Source organism: Gopherus evgoodei, chromosome 2 (assembly GCF_007399415.2).
Source record: "Gopherus evgoodei ecotype Sinaloan lineage chromosome 2, rGopEvg1_v1.p, whole genome shotgun sequence".
Lineage (NCBI taxonomy): Eukaryota > Metazoa > Chordata > Testudines > Testudinidae > Gopherus > Gopherus evgoodei.
The window spans coordinates 65,011,774-65,034,059 of NC_044323.1; the positions used below are offsets into that span (position 1 = coordinate 65,011,774).

The 22,286-nt window shown below is 40.5% G+C and overlaps 1 protein-coding gene across 1 annotated transcript in view; it reads right to left on the reverse strand.

Moving 5' to 3' along the window:
- CPVL (carboxypeptidase vitellogenic like) overlaps positions 1-22,286 on the reverse strand; it is a 98,971-nt gene that overhangs the window by 74,251 nt on the left and 2,434 nt on the right. Inside the window, exons 2-7 of the mRNA XM_030549382.1 lie at positions 21,264-21,348; positions 19,812-19,930; positions 14,312-14,426; positions 10,002-10,060; positions 8,953-9,029; positions 6,586-6,652 (exon numbers count right to left, since the gene is read on the reverse strand). Of these exons, the coding sequence (XP_030405242.1) occupies positions 6,586-6,652; positions 8,953-9,029; positions 10,002-10,060; positions 14,312-14,426; positions 19,812-19,930; positions 21,264-21,348 (522 nt within the window). The remainder of the gene's footprint in view (positions 1-6,585; positions 6,653-8,952; positions 9,030-10,001; positions 10,061-14,311; positions 14,427-19,811; positions 19,931-21,263; positions 21,349-22,286) is intronic.

Genomic DNA, 22,286 nt, shown 5'->3' on the forward strand with positions numbered 1-22,286 from the left:
ATTCCTATACCTCTTAAGCCCATGCCTTTCTTTTACATTTTTTTTTAAGCAAGACTAATTGAAGCGTGATGTTTATTTTCTCTTATGAAGTTTCTGTAAAAAGGGCAACGCCAGCACTTTCAGTGAAAATAAACTGTAAAGGTTCTGCGCCCTGCAATGCACAGGAGATTAAACTATATGATCACGATGGTCCCTTCTGACCTTAAAGTCTATGAGAATATGGGAATTTTAGAAGGTATTGGCAATTTTTACAAGTAGATTCATGTATTATATTTTAAAAATAAAACTGCAAGTTTCCCTTAAATGCCAAAAAATATTACAGTAACCAGCAACTAACTTATCCTAAGGCATGACTGTTCCAAGCAAAATTGGTCTCCAGAGATCAGCACTTAGCTTTTTTCTATAATGCCAATGACTATAAAGTAGTCCAGTAACTCCACTATTCATTTAGTACCATTTTCAAAAGGGCTATAACTTCAAAATTATATGAGCAAAAACTGAAGTATTCATGTAAGTTGCACTTCCGTGAAGTTTTCGGCATCCAGATACTCAATTTGCATGTGCAAAAATGTAAGTATGAAAAACTGCTCATAGAAGAATTTGATACCTCAGACTATCTCATTTTGAAAATCTGACCCAGAGATGACACTTCTTTTTATGTCCCACCACACACTTTGCCCTTTGTTTTACCTATTTCATATCTAATGCACAGAGACAATAATCAACAAGAAAAACAGAATTTTGTCCTTTTGAATTTAAAGTGGACTTCAGTACAGAATTTTAAAATCAGATCCTAGCAATAGTTAACAAAACTTGGCAAGCACAACCAAATTTAAGACAACACAGCAATCTCATAGGCTCATGTGTACAGACAGCTTTCTGATTCTATTTAATTTAAAAGTCAAGTCCTTAAGTGGCTGAATAAAGACTTACACAGCTTTCAGAAATTATTCAGCGTCTGTAAGTAGTTTGAAACACTATTCTCCTTACACGATGCCTCAAGCTTTATGATTAAAGAAAATCAAAGCCAAGGCCAGTCAGAAGGAACTGAGGAACAGTACAGTATTAAAGTTCACTGAGTGCTTGTTGATAAAGGTGCCAGAGTAACAGCACTGAAGACAGTCTACATATATAATACAGGCAGCGGTGGTACTGAATCTCTCATTCCTCACCTTGGAACCTCAAAAGGTAATAGACGATTGCTTGTATTAGATGTACACTCAGCTTTTGGAATATGGATCAAGGCGGTCAACAAGAATGCAAAATACGGTAGTTCATTTTGCAATGTCAGACTAATAGGAACTGGAATTCAGCCACTTACTCATTTCACAAAAGCCAGTCAAGAGCCATTAAGTGTGTAACCAGATTTCTTGCTGAAAGAAATAGCCACTGTTAGGGACCAGGGTCAAAATTTTTATCTTTAGCCACCCAAGTTCAGATACCTAGAGCCATATTTGAACACAATGTAAAACTACAATCAAACATAGCCCACACAGAGCCTCCTTAGTCAGGGAAGGGAGAGGAGCAGAAGACCCTACAGAATTTCCCCATGCAGACCTAATTTACCAGGGAAGTGCTGAAATGGCATGGAGTGTTGGTTCTGTCCAAGCAAAGAAAATGAAAATACCTAGCAGATGGTCTCAAACCATGATACCACAACACTATCTTGGTACATCATCATTAGTACTAGTGATTTTATTTAAACATGCAATGCCCAACAGTGTCTGTACCAGAAGAAAGAGCAATAGAAAAATAATAGGCATTACAAACTCAGAAAAGGTCACCAGATATAGGGATATCTGATCTCCCTTCCCAGCCAGAGTGCCAGTTAGTTCACGGATGATTACCTGCAAGAGGGGGGGGATCTACGCTCCACTTCTTTCTGTATTTTGGAAAATGTCTTGTGCCAATAGGCCTCTGAGGTTTAATTGTGATCGCCAGAAGCATAAGCAGCTTGGACAGAAGATGATGAGGCTGCACTTGGAATCTCAATCATCTGTAAGACTACATATGGTCCTTGCACAAAATATCTACAACCAAGCCAAGAGATTTTACCTGCCTTCAGTCACAGACATTATGAAGAACCATGCACATGAATTCTTTAGGATATAAGACATTCAAGACCATCTCTTTGCTCCTGTAATGAGACAGCGTGGCTCCCAGCCGCCCCAGAGAGGGATGAGCCCCTCTGGATGCCAAAGTGGGAGGAGCCACTGGAGCCTGCGCCCGCCCTGCAGAGGTCAAAGCGCAGGACAGGAAGTATAAAAGTCCAACCTCAGGGCTCAGAAGCTGCCTGGCTGCCGGAGAAGCCAGACACTGGTGGCCTAGCTCCTTCCGGGGAGACTCCTGCAGCCTGTGACCGACCCGAGGACTGGCCATACCAGTAAAGGCCTGATGCTGACCAGACCCCGGAGAAGCTGGTAAGCCTGCCTGTGAGAAGCGACCAAGAGAAGCTGCCAAGCTTACCGCTCGCTAAGTACCCTGAGGAGCCCATGGTGCTGGATCCCATGGAGGACACCGACCAGATGCAGGTACTGCTAGAGGGGGAGGTAGGAAGTAGCCCACAGGCAGCCGACTCTAGTCTGGCTGTGGCACGCTCAGAGCCAATGTCAGTATGTTGCAGCCAGGATCCTCACTGGCACAGCAGCAGGCCGCTTGCCAGTGCTAGGGCCCTGGGCTGGGATGCAGTGGAGTGGGCGGGCCTGCGACACCCCTGCCACCCCACTCATGGGTGGCAGTCTTCTCCTTGCCCCCGACACTCAGAATCAGGAGCCTGGGTTTTGTTCTTGCACTATTTGCTCAGCCCCTGCCTGAGGACCTGAGCCCTTGATGGTTTCCTGCCCCACCAGGCTAACTCTCCGACTCCCCGGACCTCAGAAGCAAGATGGCCTGGGTCGCAGTCGCCCCACAGAGGGGCGACCCCCAACCGAAACCGTCTACAGCTCCTCATCCCGATTAGTATCTACATTCATATACCGTCCTTCTGTCACACCAGATCTCTCTGCCTGAGAACCTAATAGTGGAGGACTATAGGAATTCCAGCCTGGGAGAGTCCCACTTTACTAGTAGTCTATACTCTTCCTACTTTTAAGTGACAACTCAATGTTTCCTAAGGTATTTATTAACTTGACCTCACATGGCCCATCATGGGGGTGTCTAACTCCCATCCAGAGAAAAGACCAGGTGCTTGCTATGAGCGTAGGGATTTGCAGAGTAAGGAGGCTAAGCCAGTTTGTGTTCCTATCAACATACCACACAAAGAAGTGCTAAAAAGAGTTGGGCCTAGATTCTGGCAGCAAGAATTGAGAAGGCTCTGTTGGGAAACAGCTGGAGCTAAACTCACTAAAGTAAGGAGGAAAGGGTGATAGTTGGTTCTCTTCCATTCTGCAACTGAGATAAGATGAGCTAGGCTTCTGCCTTTCTTATGCTTTTCTCTCTATTTTGGCTAAGAGACTCCTGCTTTATTTGTGTTTGAGCCTTGGGGCAGGACATACGCAATCTTTTCGTTTTTACAAGTAAAAATATATAAAGAGTTTAGACCCTTTCCAGCTACATGTCACAGCCCCAAGCACTCCTGCCCTTTTTCTTAGCGCAAACCACTCCCCTCCAATTTCAGTCATGTTGAATCGTATGCAGGTGATTTTTTGATATGCAGCAGGCTTTCATGTATTTCACATTTTCAACTACACTGTACAGTGCTTCTGAGAATCTTCACCATGGAGAGGAAGTGATTCACATGCACATTTAAAAATAATGATTCCTGCAGATTAATTAAATGCAGATTGAACTCTTTTTAAGTAGGTTTTGTTTCTGAGCCCTGTGTTATCAGACACTTCTCTCTTCACTGACATTAAAGCCAGCTGATGCTCTCGAAAAGTCAGCGTGGAGGAAAAGACTAGGAAGACAGACACATTTATTCATTCCTAGTCATACAACTTAGAGACATGCACCAAATAAAGTTGTGGTACATGTATCTTCATGGGTCATATCAAACGTACAAAGGTTTTTGAAAAAAAAGCCTACAAACTTTTTAGTTTAATAGATAAAAACAGTTAACCGCAAAGAAAAAAAAATGTTCTACACACACACACTCTTTCTTAGAAGCTGAACTAGCCATAGACATATTTTATTTTCTTGACCTATTTCTTAAGTTTTAGGCTGTTATAAAAATTAGTAATAATAGATGAGCTATGTTAAACAAACCTTAAGGGCAAATAAACTTTGACACAGCGAGTGCTGCATTGGCAACTCATCAGGTGTCATGCCTGATCTGTAGAGTTCATGCCATCAAATAAAACACAATATTGGTTTGTACTTACATCTTTGTTAACAGACTGATAGAAATGCTTATTTGAGTTCCACTATCATAACCTTAGTCCCAGATCTGGACCTTAGCGTCCAAAATATGGGGGTTAGCATGAAAACCTCCAAGCTTAGTCACCAGCTTGGACCTGGTGCCTGCTGCCACCACCCAAAAAATTAGAGTGTTTTGGGGCACTCTGGTCCCACTGAAAAACCTTCCCTGGGGACCCCAAGACCCAAATCCCTTGAGTCTCACAACAAAGGGAAATAATCCTTTTTCCCTCCCCCCCCCAGGTGCTCCTGGAGAGATACACAGACACAAGCTCTGTGAATCCAAACAGAGTGACTCCCCCTCTCCGTTCCCGGTCCTGGAACAAAAAGGACTTTCCTATTCCCCCAGAGGGAATGCAAAATCAGGCTAGCCAATTCAACACACACCGATCTCCCCTGATTTCTTCCTCCCACCAATTCCCTGGTGAGTACAGACTCAATTTCCCTGAAGTAAAGAAAAACTCCAACAGGTCTTAAAAGAAAGCTTTATATAAAAAAGAAAGAAAAAATACAAATGGTCTCTCTGTATTAAGATGATACAATACAGGGTCAATTGCTTAAAAGAATATTGAATAAACAGCCTTATTCAAAAAGAATACAAATCAAAGCACTCCAGCACTTATATTCATGCAAATACCAAAGAAAAGAAACCATATAACTTACTATCTGATCTCTTTGTCCTTACACTTAGAAACAGAAGATTAGAAAACAGAACTACTTCTCCAAAGCTCAGAGAAAGCAGGCAGCCAGAAAACAAAGACCCCAGACACACAATTCCCTCCACCCAAAGTTGAAAAAATCCGGTTTCCTGATTGGTCCTCTGGTCAGGTGCTCCAGGTGAAAGAGACATTAACCCTTAGCTATCTGTTTATGACACACTGCAACAAAACCTGCAGTTGATCAGTTCTACCTGATTTTGAAGTTACAGGACAAAGAAAGCCAGAGGCCATATTTGGTCTTCTGACTGCACTTTGGACAACTCAGCTGGCACATAATGGTGCCAGATTGAAGTGCATAGGGACACACGGTAGGACTGCATTCTACAACCTCTCTGATTAAGTAAGTTTTTACTATTTACTTCTATTGGGCACTGCAGAGCCCAGACATGGAGGGGAGAGTGAGCTCATGCTCAAGCTTCCTGGCTAATACATCTGAATTGTTAGATACATACCAATTACTCTTTCTGTTGGTTATGCACAAACCAAAGAAAGCAAGCAGGGCTTTTAGCTCCCCTGTGGAGTATGCAGGGCTGAAAGTTATGGAAGCCATATTTTTATTTACGGACTGAGTAAGTCTATTACGAAGTCCTTTAGGGAAATTAAACATGGACCCCTCCCATGTCATTTTCAAAGTTGTTTTTTCCTGCATTTTAAAATTGTACATTAGATTGTTAAAAAGCATCATCTGAAAATAAAGTTCACCAGATGCTCCCATTCAAGACTGAAACTTGTCTCAATGGAGCAATTAAAAGTTCCTGCTGCAAAAATGGGAAACTACTGTAACGAAACTGAAGGTGTTGCAAAAGTTTGCCATTAATTTTTCACTGAGTTAACGCAAAAGTATGTCCTAGGAAAGCGCTGCTGTCAGAAAGATCAGATCCTTGCAGGACCCTAATCTTACTAGCATATATCCAGTGTGTATGGAAATAATAAACCAAAGCTTTTCCATCCAAAAGTCATCTGCAGTATGTTTTGGGAAATTGCCTGATGACCTGTTTCAATTTACTTCCAAGAAAAAGATCACATTAACAGACTGCTTTTCGGAACAGTGTCTGGAAAGGGATATATAAAATTAAGAAAAGGATATACGTGACTACTATTTCCTGGATATACGTAAAGGAGAGCTATACATCTTTTTAAAGTTACTAGTTGATCATCCTGAATCAGTAAGGACAGAAAGTGAAGAGTGTACATTTAAGAGTGAAATATGCCAGTATAAAAGTTAAGAAACAGATACTGGTATACCTAAAGAATTACAGTATATTTCAAATAGCTTATAGTCTGCTAAGAAAGACTACAAGTTTTACATGAGAAAGAGTGATTGCTCCACTTCACTCCTCTCCTGAGAACAGTCAACGTTTTTGTTTTTCTTCCCCCTGCAACATTCTGCTCACTGGCTTCTTAGTACTCTGCTGTCAGAGTAAGGGCAATGAAGATTTATTCTTTATGCTCACGATTAATTATAAAGACAGACAGTTTTCTTGAAAGTAAAATAAAAGTTATCCGAACTCACTTCTCCTGTAATATAGAAGTCATTTTTCTGATAGTCTGGAAATAGCTGGAAAAACTGGATGAGTGCACTGAAATAGAAATATAAGTATAAATCAGGATTACATGGAAATTAATCTCACCCCAATTAGTAACATATTTTAAAGTAAATTTACTCCAAATACACAGCAGAATCCCATATGGAGTTTTATAGGACATGTCTGTTAGGATTAATACTCTCTCCATTAGAAAACTCGTATCGCTGGGGTCTATGGTTTTTTTTTTGTTTTTAAACCTACTCTTCCTTTAATGAGCATGTCAAATATATAGTTCTGGACTCAGTAATCTTCTGCCCCAGTGTTCACAGATTTTCTGGAAAATGTAGCAGATTTAGAGATCACAAGTCATAGCATTTTTAAATTGACCCTTAGAGAGTAAAAGTCTTTGAAACACCATGATATTTAGAAATTCCTGAATCATTTGAGAGAAGTATGCATAATGTCCACCCATGCATTAAAATTTAACTAACTTTTGTTTTCTTACTTCAATCTCAGTGGAATTGCATTTTGACCAGTATAAACCATACTGTCAAAGGAAACAAAACTGTCCTTTCAAAGAAGGCAGAAAGAGGAAACTGCAACTGCCTTTGACTTATGCCCAAGTTAAGAAGGGTGCTGCTTCTCTCTGAAGCAGTGCCACAGAATAACGTACAGACACCACTGTGATCATAACTGGGCACTCAATACTTTGAAGATATAAGAGTGCATTACTAAGAGTGAGTCAAGTTGCTAACATAGTAGGCAACCACCAGCAAACAACAAATAAATAAAAAAAAATGAGAGGGTTGAGGTTTCACAGGCCACTAAAAAACTGACCACTACTGCTCAATCTCCTGTAACTAGACCCACATTTCTGATGAAGATTTTAGACTTTTCTTCCTTTCCCTTGCCTCTGAATTGCAGGAAAGGGGGTGGGATGCATGAAAAATGTGAAACCTATAAAAGGACAGCTGAAATCAGTTTTCTGCACTACCCTTTGATTAGCTGTTCTTCAGCTTGGAAAGCCTGAAGCTAAAAGAACTAAAAAATAGCTATAAACAATGGACGCTTTGAATTAGCTTCTCTTTATACATGTCATGCAAAAGGAGATGGGTCTCATGCCTGCAGTAAATAGCCACATAGAAGGTCAGCTGGAATTTGTAACAAAGTCCTAGAGAAAAAGCTAACAATAAAAAGCAGTTCTAAAACTTATGAAATTACTTCTTGAATTCCATATTAAGGCCAAGATGCCTGCCAGTTAAACTAGTAAAATATTTACTATGGGAGTAACACAAACAAAAAGGTAAGTCTGTTTGAAGATTTAGTGCTTCAGAGGAAAAGATCAGCGGCTCCATCATGCCAGCTGCTAAGCACTCTGGCCCAACTCAGCAGAACACTTCAGCCTGGAACAGCAAAGCATGTGCTTAAGTGCTTAGCATCCAATAGGATCACATTCTAACGCTTAGGAATACCGACAGACATGCATCCCACAACAGATTTTGTGGTAAAGCAAATATTCCTAATACAAGGTATTCAGTGTAGCCTTCTGCCCTTCTAAAGATTCTGTTCTGCAAAAGGACCACTGGAAGGGGAGCATTAAATTTTTAGTCTACAAAAACAAACAACAAACTTCTCAGCAATAGGTCCTTCTCAAACAGGGGCAGGACACCTATTTTCAAAAAATTATTAAGATTGTCAAGCCCTGTTCCAGCACTGACATTTGGAAACCAGCAATTTGAAGGGAGGCCACTTTAAAGAGCGTGAGCAGAAATCAAGGAAACATTTAACCAAAAGTGGCTACAGAAAGTATAGGGAGCAAAGGAATGGAGCAAGACATGAAGAACTAATAAAGCTCAAGAAACTTTGTTATGGCCCCTATTTCCTACATCCAGGCATTACAAGGATCAGGACAACATACAGAAGCATACTCAGGCTGGCAATTTTTCATCTTCTTTTTGAGTCCCCATCCGTTCTCCACTGCTAATTTCTCCTTAACTGCTTGTTTTTCATTTTATTTTGTTAAATATACTGGTTACTGAAACAAATAAATGAGTGAACTTAAAGTTCATTCCTGCCCTAGAGAGGTTACTGAATGCAGCAATATTCCCAGTATGTGCTCAAACTGGGAATCTCTTTAGAACTAGAATGAACTGTAAGTGTATCCATTACATATGAGCCTAATATCATGCAAAAATTCCTTGAAATAAAAAGGAAGAGAACAATTCTTTCCTGTAAATGCTAATCAAAATAGTTTTAGAAGCTGTCCAGAAGGGTCAGCAGTGCTAGCTTTGGGGAAATAAAGATGAACAGAAATGAACACAAAGAAACAAATGGAGTAAGGTGGCATAATTTACCTGTATAAATCTCTTCCTACATCATCTTGGTTTACTGCATATCCCGTATCATCGGTAAAACTAAAGCCAGTCCCAACCTGATAATGAAATGAAAAATCATGGGATTTGAGAACAAAATTGCTTCTAGCTCCTTAACACTTTTTTTTGCCATGTGGCAAAATAAGGTTCTGTCAAGTATATGGTTTCTCTCAATTAAAAAACTGTAAATTAGGTTAAAACTTATTAGGGCATTTAAAAGGTAAGAAACTTTATTTTTGCACTCAAGATAGACTACATTCTATGCTCTGTTTTCTGAGGTGATGATCTCACCAAAGGGTGCAAAATAAAACCAAACTTTCATCTTGGCAAGTAAGAGAAGAGTGGAATATATCCTTGATACTTTTATAAAAAACAAAATTGCTTTTAAGTACCCATTGTTACTAATTTGTAAATCACAGTCTATACTACACCCCGTCACACCGTAGAACAGTGGTCCCCAACCTTTTCTGGCTGGCGGGCGCCAGCCGAAGGACCACTGCAGCGGTGGAGCACCTGCCGAAATGCCGCCGAATTTCGGCGGTGACGCCTCTCGATAACGTCGCTTGCCGTTGACAAGCAACGTCATCGAGAGGCATCGCTGCTGAAATTCGGAAGCGACGCCTCTCAATGACATCACTTGTCAGCGACAAGCGTCGTCATCAAGAGGCATCCCCGCCAAAATGCCGCTGCAGCATTTTGGCGGGTGCTCTCCCGGGGGCCAGGACGCAGGTGCATTAAGATGCCCCTGTGGGCACCATGGCACCCGCGGGCACCATGTTGGCGACCCCTGCTGTAGAATGAAGGAGTCTTCCAGTCGCACACAAAGTGATGTGATTAGCATTTGTCATATGGAGTTCTGTCTCTCTTCTTCTACATGTCTAAATAATTGATTACCACAAAAAAGGTTTAAGAATGGACCTTGAAAGCAGAATTATCAAGGCAATGTTTTAGAACTACTGTATACATAGATAAATTTACAATATAAACTAGCCAATACACCTACCACGCACACTTTCATATTTTGTACTTACTGGGTTGTCAATGTAAAGCATGGAAAATTTAGATGTCCAAGAAAACTTCCGTTTATATACTATTAATAGAAAAGGAATCGCTGTCAGTCATAAAAACTTAAATTATATAATCAAGGAATTATGCTATGAAAAAGACTAGTAAATATCAATACAAAGTTCTCACCATTCATCTCCATCCCAGATAAAGATAAACATGTTCCTATAACTCATTTAAATGGCACAGGTTGGAAACAGCCATAATACTTGATATTAATATGTCTGTGAAAAAACTAAACAAGTTACTGTATTTTGCCAGTATATTCTATATTATAGATGGGGCTGGTAGCACCACCTATTATTAAGGTTGCCTGACATGTCCTGATTATAAGTCCATGTTTTCTGTTGCTTATAACTTTGCCAGAATAACCATTCTGGCTGAAATTTTCATGCTCTGTGTCTGCCTGGGGCCGATGACAGAAAAAAATCGATTAAAAAAAACAACAACTTGGTCTAAAGTTTCAGATAAAACTGATTCAGTTGTTTCTGATAATGAGGGTAGGAAAAATATATAGTTTTGTTAATACATGTTAAAAAGAATAAGTTGTCCGAATTTTGTGACTAGCTCCAGCACCCGTGTGCTTTGGAATGGGAACTTGAAATATGGCAGGAAGTGGCGAGTGTGTCAGGGATGTGCCTTTTGTCATCTCTGTGAAAATTTGCCTTTTAAAAAAAAAAAAAAAAAAAGAACACACACACCACAGCTCACACATGCTCAGTAGATTTTAGCAGACATGCTCAAAGCTCTCACAGCTCCTAGAGCTGACCAGATTGCACATGTACCATCCCCACAGAGCAACTGAGCATGCTTCAGCACAGGAATACAGGGGTGAAGCTGGACTTTCACTTTAGCGGCTGCTCTGGACCAGGTACTGGAACTGAGAGCATGGAGCCTGTCTCTCCTGTGTTCTTGGTGACCTCCCAGCTGGTACCCCAGCAGCGAGGAGGAGGCTCATGTGGAGGGGGCAAAAAAACAAAACAAAACAGGAGAAGGGAAAGACAGAGACTGGGAAAAGGAGTCTGGTAAAACTGGGACTGGAGTGGGAGAGAGAAACTGAGGGCCAAGTAGTCTGGGACTGGAAGATGCAGGGGGCAAAGGAGGAGGAAGCTGGGAGCCAGTTGGCTTAAGGGGAAGAGACAGATCTTACAAGGAGCTGGAGCATGGCAGAGAGAACTAGGATGGGCTTGGTAAAGAGACTGAGAAGAAGAAACTAGGAAGAGGGACAGGGGGAAGACCTGGCCAAGGAGCTGGAAAAGGGGAGATGGACACTGGATCAGGATCCCGGGGAAGGAGACTACGGTCATGTCTACGGTTCTAGGGTACGTCAGATTACAGTCAATGCAGTAACTACTGTAGCAGCTGATCTACACACTACCCTCCTTCTGTTGATGGTGTGAGTCCACACCAGGAGCACTTCCACCAACTGAAGAAGGGCAGTGTGGGGGGCTGAGAGCAAGGGCTTCTCAGCTCTGCACTGCTCCCTGCCAGGAGCCCAGATGCCCCCCTGCGCTCCCCGCTCCCAGCCGGCAGCCACCTGGGCTTCTAAGCTCCCTGAGCAGGGAGCATATAGGCAGCAGCCTGGCTGGGAGTGGGGAACCAAGGGGCAGCTGGGCTCCAGCTGCCCAGCCTTCTTGTCAATTGGAGCCATGAAACTAACAAGATAGCCAACAGCTGATGTAAGTAACGCAGTGTCTACACAGACAAGCTCTGGCCCTAATAACACTGACATAAGCGCTATACCTCTCATGGAGGTGGAGTTATTATGTCAGTGTAGTATGGCGGGACAAGGCTGTAATGTGTACACTGACATAATTAGGCTGATGTAAGTTGTCTTACATTGACCTAACCATGTAGCATAGACCAGGCCTACAATGCGGATAATATCACCCCCTCACATAGGTGCTGGAACTACAGCACCATCTGGCTCAAAGTGGTTTCCATCATACATAGTGTTTACAGTTTGGTTCAATGGCTCTCAGTAGCACCACTGTACAAATTGTTCCAGCACCCCTGCCCCCTCATTTCACAGGAGTGTTGCAAAGATAGATTAATCTATGTCTGGAAAGCACTTAGTTACTATACTGATAAGCATTATAGAAAAGCCCATGAAGAAATTAATAATTCTGTTTTCAGAGCAAGGTTTAATAGGGTGCTATATATCTGGCACAGGGCCACACATGGACCGATGAGAATAAAACAAAAATTTTAATAACTGCTCATTAAGTGAACACTCTTCATCATGTGCACTGAATAAAGCAGGGGTCCTGGGGCGAGGAACACATGATCATGTAATTAAAGACAGCACCACAGTGCATAAGCACAAAGGAACCTAAATAAGGTTGCAGAGGCCTCCTTAGTTCTAGCATTTCCTAACTTCTGAGTGTTTGACTTTTCAACCTTAATAATGTTATTTTAATGTACTTTTTGTAGATAATTTCACATTGAGTATAAGTATTCTGTGGGTTTCAGGATAATGTAGGAACAAGAAGCTGTAGAACTTTCATAAGGTGGTTGTTCATTATGAGCTACACTGATTCACAGAACAGATTGTGGGACTGCTGACTTGAGAAGCACTCAAGCCATACGACTGATGTGAGCCTTTGCATAAATACACTAGTTTAACCTAGCCAAATTTGGCTAGCCTTTTTCACCTATAAACTATTATTGTTTAATGCCAACTGGAAATCCAGCTTTATAGCACAGCAGTAGCCAAATATGACCAGTAATTCCCATTGGGGGTCAGCTACAAGGAAGTCTACCTACTAAGTGGGTTAAATTTGGATTAAAGTGACAAATACCATGAATCCTTTTACAGGTTTTAAAACACCAAAGTTCATACTATATACATTAACTTTACATAAATGTGAAAATAAGTATTTTTCTTAAAACAAATTTTTTTTTGCTCAGAATACAAGTTACTTTTCCAATTTCATATTCCTAATACGAAGTTCTTACACATTCCATACACGATATAGCATTAAAATTGACTGGGGAACAATAAGTAGTATTAATGTTCCATTAATGATGGGGGTGAAAGAGAGTTATTCAAACATCAGAAAAGGCCAAATATTAACGTTGTGGGGTAAAAACCCATCACTGCCATGCTGCAAATCTCCTGTATTTCAAAGCCTATAATAGTAGGACATTCCAATTTTTAAGTAATTAAAGTAACCCACTTTTTTTTTTTTAAACAGTTTCATATGCTTCTGCCCATCTGGGAGAATCAAGGAAGTACTGCAAGAAAGGATGTTCTTAATCCAATCAAATCCTGTTACAAGTCTGAATCTCACTAGATCAATCAGATTTCCAAAGCATACAGGTCTTCTGCATTTTCTGTCCCTGATCCAGCAAAATACACACTTAGCTCCGTTGGTTTCAACAGGACCATGCAAGTGTGTTGCTTGATAAGGGCCTATGTGAACCAGCATTTTTGAAATGTAACCATTTTCTACCCTCATCCTTCCAAAGAAAGACAATTGCATATATTCCCATTACTTTTATATGTTCAGGAGTTAAGCTCAATGCAACTCTTCGCGTATCATGCTGAAATCTATGCCATTTCCTTTAAAAAAAAAAAAAGAGTTCAGTTCTACTTCCCTCTCTTTTCACAAAATTATGGTTATTTTCATGCTGAATGAAAAGAGAAGGCTTATTTTGGTAACAAGATGACCAGAAAGTCACACATTTAAAAATATATATATTCTTAATGTTTCTTAAATCTTTAGTTAGCTTCCTGTGTTGAAATAAAATACATTCCAAAATAGGTACAAAACAAATAGTATCGGAAGATAAACCAAACAGTTTTCAAATTGCTTCAAAAGGACAAATTAAAAATTGCTCCAGGTCAAACATGCACAGCAATCAGAATACAGAAAAAATAAAATAATTCCATGCCTATAAATATGTTAAAACTCTTCACTGCAAGGCATAAAGCGAAGGCTATGTCTACACTATAGAGCCTATGCTGGCGTAGGTATGCTGGCAAAGCCCCCTAGCGTAGACACAGTATACACCAACAGAAGTAATTTGTTCTACCAGTTTTGGAACACCACCACCCCAAATGATGTTAATTACGCTGACAGAAGCATTCTTCTGTTAGCACAGCTGCATCTACACTGTGGGTTTTGTTAGCATATCTTTGTCAGTCAGGGTTGTAGTTTTTTCACACCCTTGACCAGATAGCCATACCGATTTAAGTTTTAAGCATAGATCAAGCCTAAGTAATAGAAAGAAAAGACTCTTCAAGAATTCACAGAACACAAACAATGCTTACATCTGAGATTCCTGTCGACAACATATGGGCCATGTTCAACAAAAAGCCCAAACATTGATGATCCTCCTGGTCCACCTTGGAGCCAAAGAAGGACCGGGGCATCCTCTGGCTGCACCTGTTTAAAGAAGAGACAAACGAAATAGACGCCATTATACTATGGGCTGATCTACACTACCGCTTAAGTCAATGTAACTTAGTGCTCTCCCATCAGCATAATTCATCTTCACCAGACACACCACATTGGTACAGCTGCATCTATGCAGTGCAGTAATATAGACTTGTCCTATGTGAAATGAAATACACATTATTTGTTACCTTCATTGACAAGAATCATATTTAGCCTTTTAGAATCTTTAAGGGTCTGTCTACGCTGCAGCTGGGAAGATTTGATTCCCCATGCATGTATACAGACTCACACTAGCTCAGCTCATGCTAGCAAAGGGAGAATAGAGTAGTGTGGATGTAACAGCACTGGTGGCATCTTGGGCTAGCCACCCAAGCTCAAATCCAAGGTGTTGGGCAAGCATGACTCAGGTGGCTAGTGCAAGCCACCATCAATGTCACAGTGTTCACACTGCTATTTTTAGCAGGCTAGCTACAGCTAAGCTAGCACGAGTCTGTCTACCCGGGCTGGGAATCACACCTCTCAGGTGCAATATTGACATGCCCTGAGGGTCTTACAAATCTCTCTGACGTTTCATTATTGTATGTACGATTTGTCTATGGGGGATGCTTGCTCCAAAAATAGCTACTGCTACAGAAAGCCAGACAGGGCAAGCTTCAGAAATAGAGAAGAGGTAGAAGCAAGTTTCAAAGTCTCCCATTCCAGAAGTAAAGAATGATTGGGACTTATGTTGGGAGCAGATGGAAGAAACATAGACTTGATAAGTAGCCAGGATATAGTGGGTTGCAGAAAAACATGGAGTTGTGGGAGAGAGAATTGAGAGTCGTTACGATTATTTACGATTTGCACTGCAATCCTACCTACGGCTCTATTCATGGATCACGGCCCCAGTGTACAAACACAACAAAAAGTCAGTCCCTGCCTCAAAGGGCTTAAAATTCAAGTATAAGACAACAGATCAAGACAAAGAGAGTACAAGATAACAATAAGAAAACAGTAGTCAGTGGTATGCACAGAGCAGCAGGTGATGGGAACTGAAAAATGCTCATTGTTAATTTCACTTAACTGTTCCTAGCTGATTTCGTTTTATTCACAATAGCAGAATATTTGGGCTCAGAGTACTGCAAGAAAATGTTTAAGCTTTTTTCACTGGGGTTTTAATTTTTTTTTCCTTTTATGCAAAATCTTTCAAAACAGAAGGCATCATAAGGTCCCACTCCCCCTTCTGTGTTTTTGAATGGTTTACAGTAGCCCATCTCAATTTAATAGGAATAGGATTTCTGAAAAAGTTTTCTTGATTTCACTAGAACTCCAGAATTAAGAACAAATTTTTCAAAAGTGCCTAAATCCCATTTTCAAAAGTGACTTAAACCTAGGAGCCTAAGTCCTGCTGACTTCAAAAGTGCCTCTTTGGAAAATGGGACCTAGGGCAAAAAATATTCAAAGGTGCGTAAGTCTACCATTTCTTTATCAAGAAGGACAGTAGAACCTAGAAACACACTGTGAAATGCCAAATACATTAATAAAGTGTCTTTTACCAACAGAAAAAACATAAATTTAAGGACAGCTACTGATAATATTAATAAGTGTATATTCAATTGGACTTCTGTGGTAGCTGTTCACTGAATTCTTCTGGTGCCCCCTACAGGCTATTTTTTAAATTTGCTGAAATCAAAAAAAAAAAAAAAAAAAATTTAACTATAGACAGTTTTAAAAAAACTACTGAGTACATTCTTTTTTCACCCTGCAGCACTAATTTGCTTCTTTTGTGTAACAGATACAAAGAACTGTTAACTGGTTTCTCCAGTCTTAAGTAGCAACCCTCTGTTACAGAGTCCTTCTTGAGTCAGTTCTGTATAAATAATGCTATCCAAGTAGGAAGATCAGGAATATGGCAGGTTATTTAACAAGAGTATTGAATACAGAACAGTGGGGCTGTCACAACTGCACCCAGGATTAGTAGATTTAAAGCCATTTTACAAGTTAATATTGTTAGAGCCCATTCTTCTTAGAAGTTGTCTATTGTTATTCACAGAGCAAAGTTCTTTTTCCCTAAAATATTCCGAAGTTAACGCATACCAATAAAGGCTTAAAAAACATGATGCAATGGGACTTGTTGGCCTGATGGCCTCAACTTTATCTCCATTTAAGTTCACTGATCTGAGATTTCATTATTTGTACTATTTTCTGAAATTCCTCCTCACAGGGGCTTAGACTCATAGACTCATAGACTCTAGGACTGGAAGGGACCTCGAGAGGTCATAGAGTCCAGTCCCCTGCCCTCATGGCAGGACCAAATACTGTCAAGACCATCCCTGATAGACATTTATCTAACCTACTCTTAAATATCTCCAGCGATGGAGATTCCACAATTTCCCTAGGCAATCTATTCCAATGACTCACAAGCCATTTTTCTTGTATTATACAGAACTGTCTTTCTGTCAAATATTTTGAGTACTCATTGATAATTATTTTCAGAGCTTTTTAATGCCCCATTTTATAGACATCCAGGCCCAGTCCTCAGCTGCTGTAAACTGTCTTCATGCCATTGCAGTCAATGGAGCATTTCATATGTACATCATCTGAGGATTTGGCCCCTGGTTTGCATAACTGGACAATGCCTCTAAAATCAGAGTATGGGGAAAGCTGGTTTCCCTGACGACTTTGGGCGAAATCTTGGCCCCACTAAAGACCATATCAAAAATCCTATTATCTCCAACTGGGTCAGGATTTCACCCAGTGGGTGAGTGTTGATCGTGCAATAATATATGTTGGAACTTTCTTTTGCAGAGGTGCAGCCCATTCTATTCCAGAGTCTCTTTGCACCTCCCCCCACATCCTTTTGAAGAATCATATGTCAAAAAAAAAAAAAAAAGCAAAATTTGCCAATTTAAGATTAACTAACTTGCATTAGACCAAATACCCCTTATGTTATCAGCTGCTGATCCAAGAATGAACTTTTTTGCTTTTTTCAGCCACATTCTGTGCTACCTCTTTAGGAAAGAGATTTCTCTTGTCAGTGATGAGAAGCCTTACAAGACTTGAATGACTGTTTAGTAATTTTGAGAGATAATGTTATTTCCACACTTCATATACTATTACTCCTTCACAGCGGAATATTAGGCATTTTAGAGGTGTTGGCATAACTGGCCCATTTAACTGCTCACTAAATACCTAAGAGGTGAATAAAAGTGGCAGGTGCTTAAGTCTTAGTGAGGTTCAACAACAGAACAGGGACTATTGGTTGGCACAGCAAGAAATTAAATTAAGTACAGGGTGGGGAAAGATAAGAGCAAGGGAAATTCCAAAGGAAGAATAGTTTCCTGAAGATTTTGAATTTGGGGATGGGAAGAGAACAGGTTACATCCTGAAAAGCGAAGTTGATAAAATATGTAAGGCAAAGCATTTAGATACCACTTTTCCTAACTTTAGTAAAGTCAGCTATTCTATGAATCCTTTCCTCAGTTCCTCTACATCCCCTGTAGCAGAATGTTTTCCTTGTTTCAACAGGACAATCCTCTGATACCTCACCCTTTTAACAATGCTTTCTGGAGGACAGAAAAGATCTTAACATACACTACTTGGCACCCCTGTACCTAAGGAGTATAGCTCTAAGGAAGTTTTATTTACATAAATTCTTGAGACAGAGACCAGATGTCTGATCAGCCACCTGAAAAAGTCAAAACAGCTAGATATTATTTTGTGAAGACCCAGCTATATAACACCCGGGCAGCTAGAGCAAAACAGCCAAAGTGCACAAGGGCAAACATAGTATGCAAGAGTCAGACTAGTTAGTTACATCAACACATGGAGCCTAGTAATTAGACAAATAAATAGCTATCTAAAATGGAAAGTTCTAAGTAGTTGTTGACACTAACTTCTTTTCAACAGTTACAAAAAAGTGTGAATAAGCAAACTTTTTGAAATCAGTCAGTCAAATTCCTACAACCACCACTAATAATAATAATATTTGGAGATATACTATCTCCTAGAACTGGAAGGGACCTTGGAAGGTCATTGAGTCCAGCCCCCCGCTTTCACTAGCAGGACCAAGTACTGATTTTTGCCCCAGATCCCTAAGTGGGCCCCTCAAGGATTGAACTCCCAACTGTGGGTGTAGTAGGCCAATGCTCAAACCACTGAGCTATCCCTCCCCCTACTAACTATCACAGATCCATGCTCTGAGACACTGAAATAATCTTGGGGCTATCACCTTGCCATATGTCTCAAAGCCACTTCCCCCTTTAGATAGGGGCATAATTTAAAATACCATTATACAAGCTGCTACAGCACATCAGTTGGGCTAGTTGATTTTAGGGCTTTGGGGTTTTTTTTAATTAAATAAACCATATACACCTGTTGGAGATTGCACACATCATACCTCCTCACAACACATTCATTTTGCTAACAGTCTGGAAAATATCAGCTCTCTAAGGTTCAATACTATATTTCAATACAGCTTCCCCTACATTCTCTAGTAATTTCAGAATATTAAATGAATTCCCCTGCAATCTAATAGTTAGAACAATACTGAACACCAAGATTAGAAACTGAACACTGATTTTCCCCGTTTTTTTTTTTTAAGTCATCCAAGATTTATTTTTAAGAGAACACAGTTACAATGACAAGCTTTCTATCCTATACATGATGAAATGGACATAATTAGAGCTTGGGATAATTCTCAGCTAAGGAACAGATTGACAAAAGTTCAATCTATACAGGAAACATAAGAAGGAAGAGGCAGAAGGTTACAAATAAGAAGGCTAGTGAGATCCAGGACAAGGAAGAGAGTGTGAGTAAAGATACAGGAAATGAATTTGCAATAATGAAAATGATAACCATTTAATTCTCACTGTTGCCTGTTTCTATAAAAAGTTGCTTAAGAAAACCCCTCTAGACGCAGCTTCCCTACATTACAGCAAGTTTGCACAAGTTTGTCTCTCTCTCTCACACACACACACACACACACACACACACACACACACACACACACACACACACACACACACACACACACACACACACACACACACACAAACTGATCTGAGATCAATGTTAGACTTCTCAAATCACCCTACAGCCATTTCAAGCCAAGCTGCAGTCACCTAGAATGTTGTGGCTAGGGAAAAGAAGGAAGTAAAGTACAGGCAATCCTTTCAAGAGGAATGTATTGTGTTGTCTGGCTACCATTAAATAGATGTTCACCCTTATTAAATAGATGCTTGTGTTTGGTTTGTGTTATGCTTAGCTTTCAAGGTAAAGTACTGCTATTCTGTAGTCAGCTTTCTGTTGTAAATACACTAAGCAATGCCATCGGGGGGGGGGGGAGGGGGGATTAAATGGCACAGGAGTATTTCATCTCAATAATACATTTACCTCAGCAGGGAAGAACCAGAAGAAGAGATTGCTGTTGTGAGTCTTGTTCACTGTGAGATAGCCAGAGTAACTCTTCACATTTACTCCTTGGAGAGGCCCAACCAAACTTAACTGCCTTCCTAGAGAGAGACAAAAAAGATTGAAACAAAGAAAGAGAGGAGTATTCAGGTTAACATTTCTGTCATTACAAGGAATAAACCTAGGGACATGCAGATCCCTTACTGACCAGAGAAGAGAACAGGGAGGGCCCACTACCCTCTTGCCACTCATAGTAAATACTATCCCTCAAGCAGTCATGCTTCCTGGAGCCTATCCTTTCTCCATGGGATCTGGAATGGGAATTCATCACGCTGAAGACCTCAGTTGTGAATGAGAGGCAACTTGTGGTTCTCGGAATTTTCACAGTCTGAATACAGAAATGCCTGCCTCTCCCTCAGCATTAAGTATATTAGTGGGATTCTAAGATGCAAAGCTCCAAACTGAAATTTCCCAAAGGCTGGGATGGTTCAGATTCTGTGTGCCATGTCTAGAGATGGGCCTAACTTAGAATTTACATATATATATTTCAATTCTACAATTACTACAAACACACATGTATGGCAGTCAGGGCTCTATCTGAAAGGGAAGAACACTGATCCCCTTACAAAAAGCAACAAGTAAAACAAATACAAGAAGAGCAATGGAGTTTCTCTCAATCAGACCCTCTCTAGGATGCAACTTCTCTTGTATGAGACGCAACATCTGAACCATCTTAGTCAGCTCCTATATCCATGTCATTTGCCACATGTTTGCACCAATTTAAGTGAACAATTGTAGAGGTGTTAAAATGAGATCGCACTTTAACAGTGAGATTTTACTCATCAAAATTCTTATTCTTCTGTCTCTGTACTTCTCAAGGCACGTCCACAGCAGAGGGCTATAGGTAGGCCTCAAGTTTCTAACACCTCAATTCTTTTAAAAGATTATTTTACATTATGTTTAGTAGTGCTTTATGTAGCATCACAGCTAACTAAATCTGCACTTGCCAAGTGAACAGTTCATTATGCTGCACAATCTCCTTGTTGTTCAATGTCTACATGGGGATAAAAGCTCCGCAGCACAGCTCCAGCTGACTCAGGTCAGCTGACTTGGGCTCAGGCTGCTGGACTAAAATTTGCTGTATAGAAATTCAGGCTGAGGCTGTATCTCGAGCTCTGGGACCCTCCATCCTCACAGAGCTCAGGCGCCAGCCCAAGCTCAAACATCTACACAGCCATTTTTCATCCCCGGAGCCCGAATCAGCTGACCTGGGCCAGCCACAGGTTTATTTGACTTTGTGTAGACATACCCTATAGCTTCCAAGCTTCTGTAATGAACAGCTGTTCCCAGTCATTAGTGCAAGTTAGTAAGGTCCTACGAAAATTTAGAAAGAGGTCGTTTTTCTAGGCAGGTAACTTGTAAATATCTTCTTACCTTCCTCAAGTCTCCCACTTTCAATATAAGGGGTAAGGAAGAGTGGCTCCCCGGGTCTCCTCTTGATGGTGTGGAACAGCGGATCCTTTTAAACATGTTGCGAAAGACACTCCATTGTTTACGAGCATGACCTAGCTCGAAGGTCACACTCAGGCTCACCAAAGTCAGCAGAATAGTCACATTCCACATTTTGTCATTTAATCCCCCTAGAAAAGACAGCGTACCACAAGTCAGACACAAAAAGGAATTTGCTGCTGCAATCACTTTGTTTTGCTTAATGGTTTGTCATGTCATATAGTTTTATCCCCATCTTAACACATATTAGGAATCCTCTAGGCACCCATTATCTAATATCTACTGCAGAACAAAGCACTTTCACTTCTTTAAGTTGTCCTCACTTCCACAGCAATAAAGCACAAATATAGAGAGTTGCTGCTGTTTTACAAGCACAAAGCAGACAACTTGCACTACTGAGGGGAAACTATAAAGCTGTCACAAATATTCTTAAGAGGCGAGATCTGACATCAGTAATATTATTCTTAAACCAAAGAGCGGCCCACACTACAGAGTACAAGTTTTGCTCTTCAGTATTTTGAACTTTGGAGATGTTTCCCTCTGGAACATTGGCTCAGACCCACACCCACATCCACTCAGAGTTAAAAAAGTGATTTTTTTGCATTTTAAAAACAACCTATTTACAAGTCTTAAATGCAGCGTTCAATATTGTTTCTCCTTCAATGGTTGCAAGTACAAAAACCACAAAAACACGAAACAAAACACCAACACAGAAAGCAGAATATTTAAATACTTAAGCTCTTTGGTGTATAGACCATCTTTTTCTTATGTGTGCAAGGTGCCAAGCACAATCCCTGATCTGGACCTCCAGGCGCCGCAGTGACATAAATTATTCATTCTAATACTTCCTTGTGGTGGTTCTGACATCAGTCATTGGAGGGGAAGGGAGCAAGTCATAGGTAAGAGAAAGAGTTTTCAACTGTTATTTTTATAGTGTATTTGTAGTTG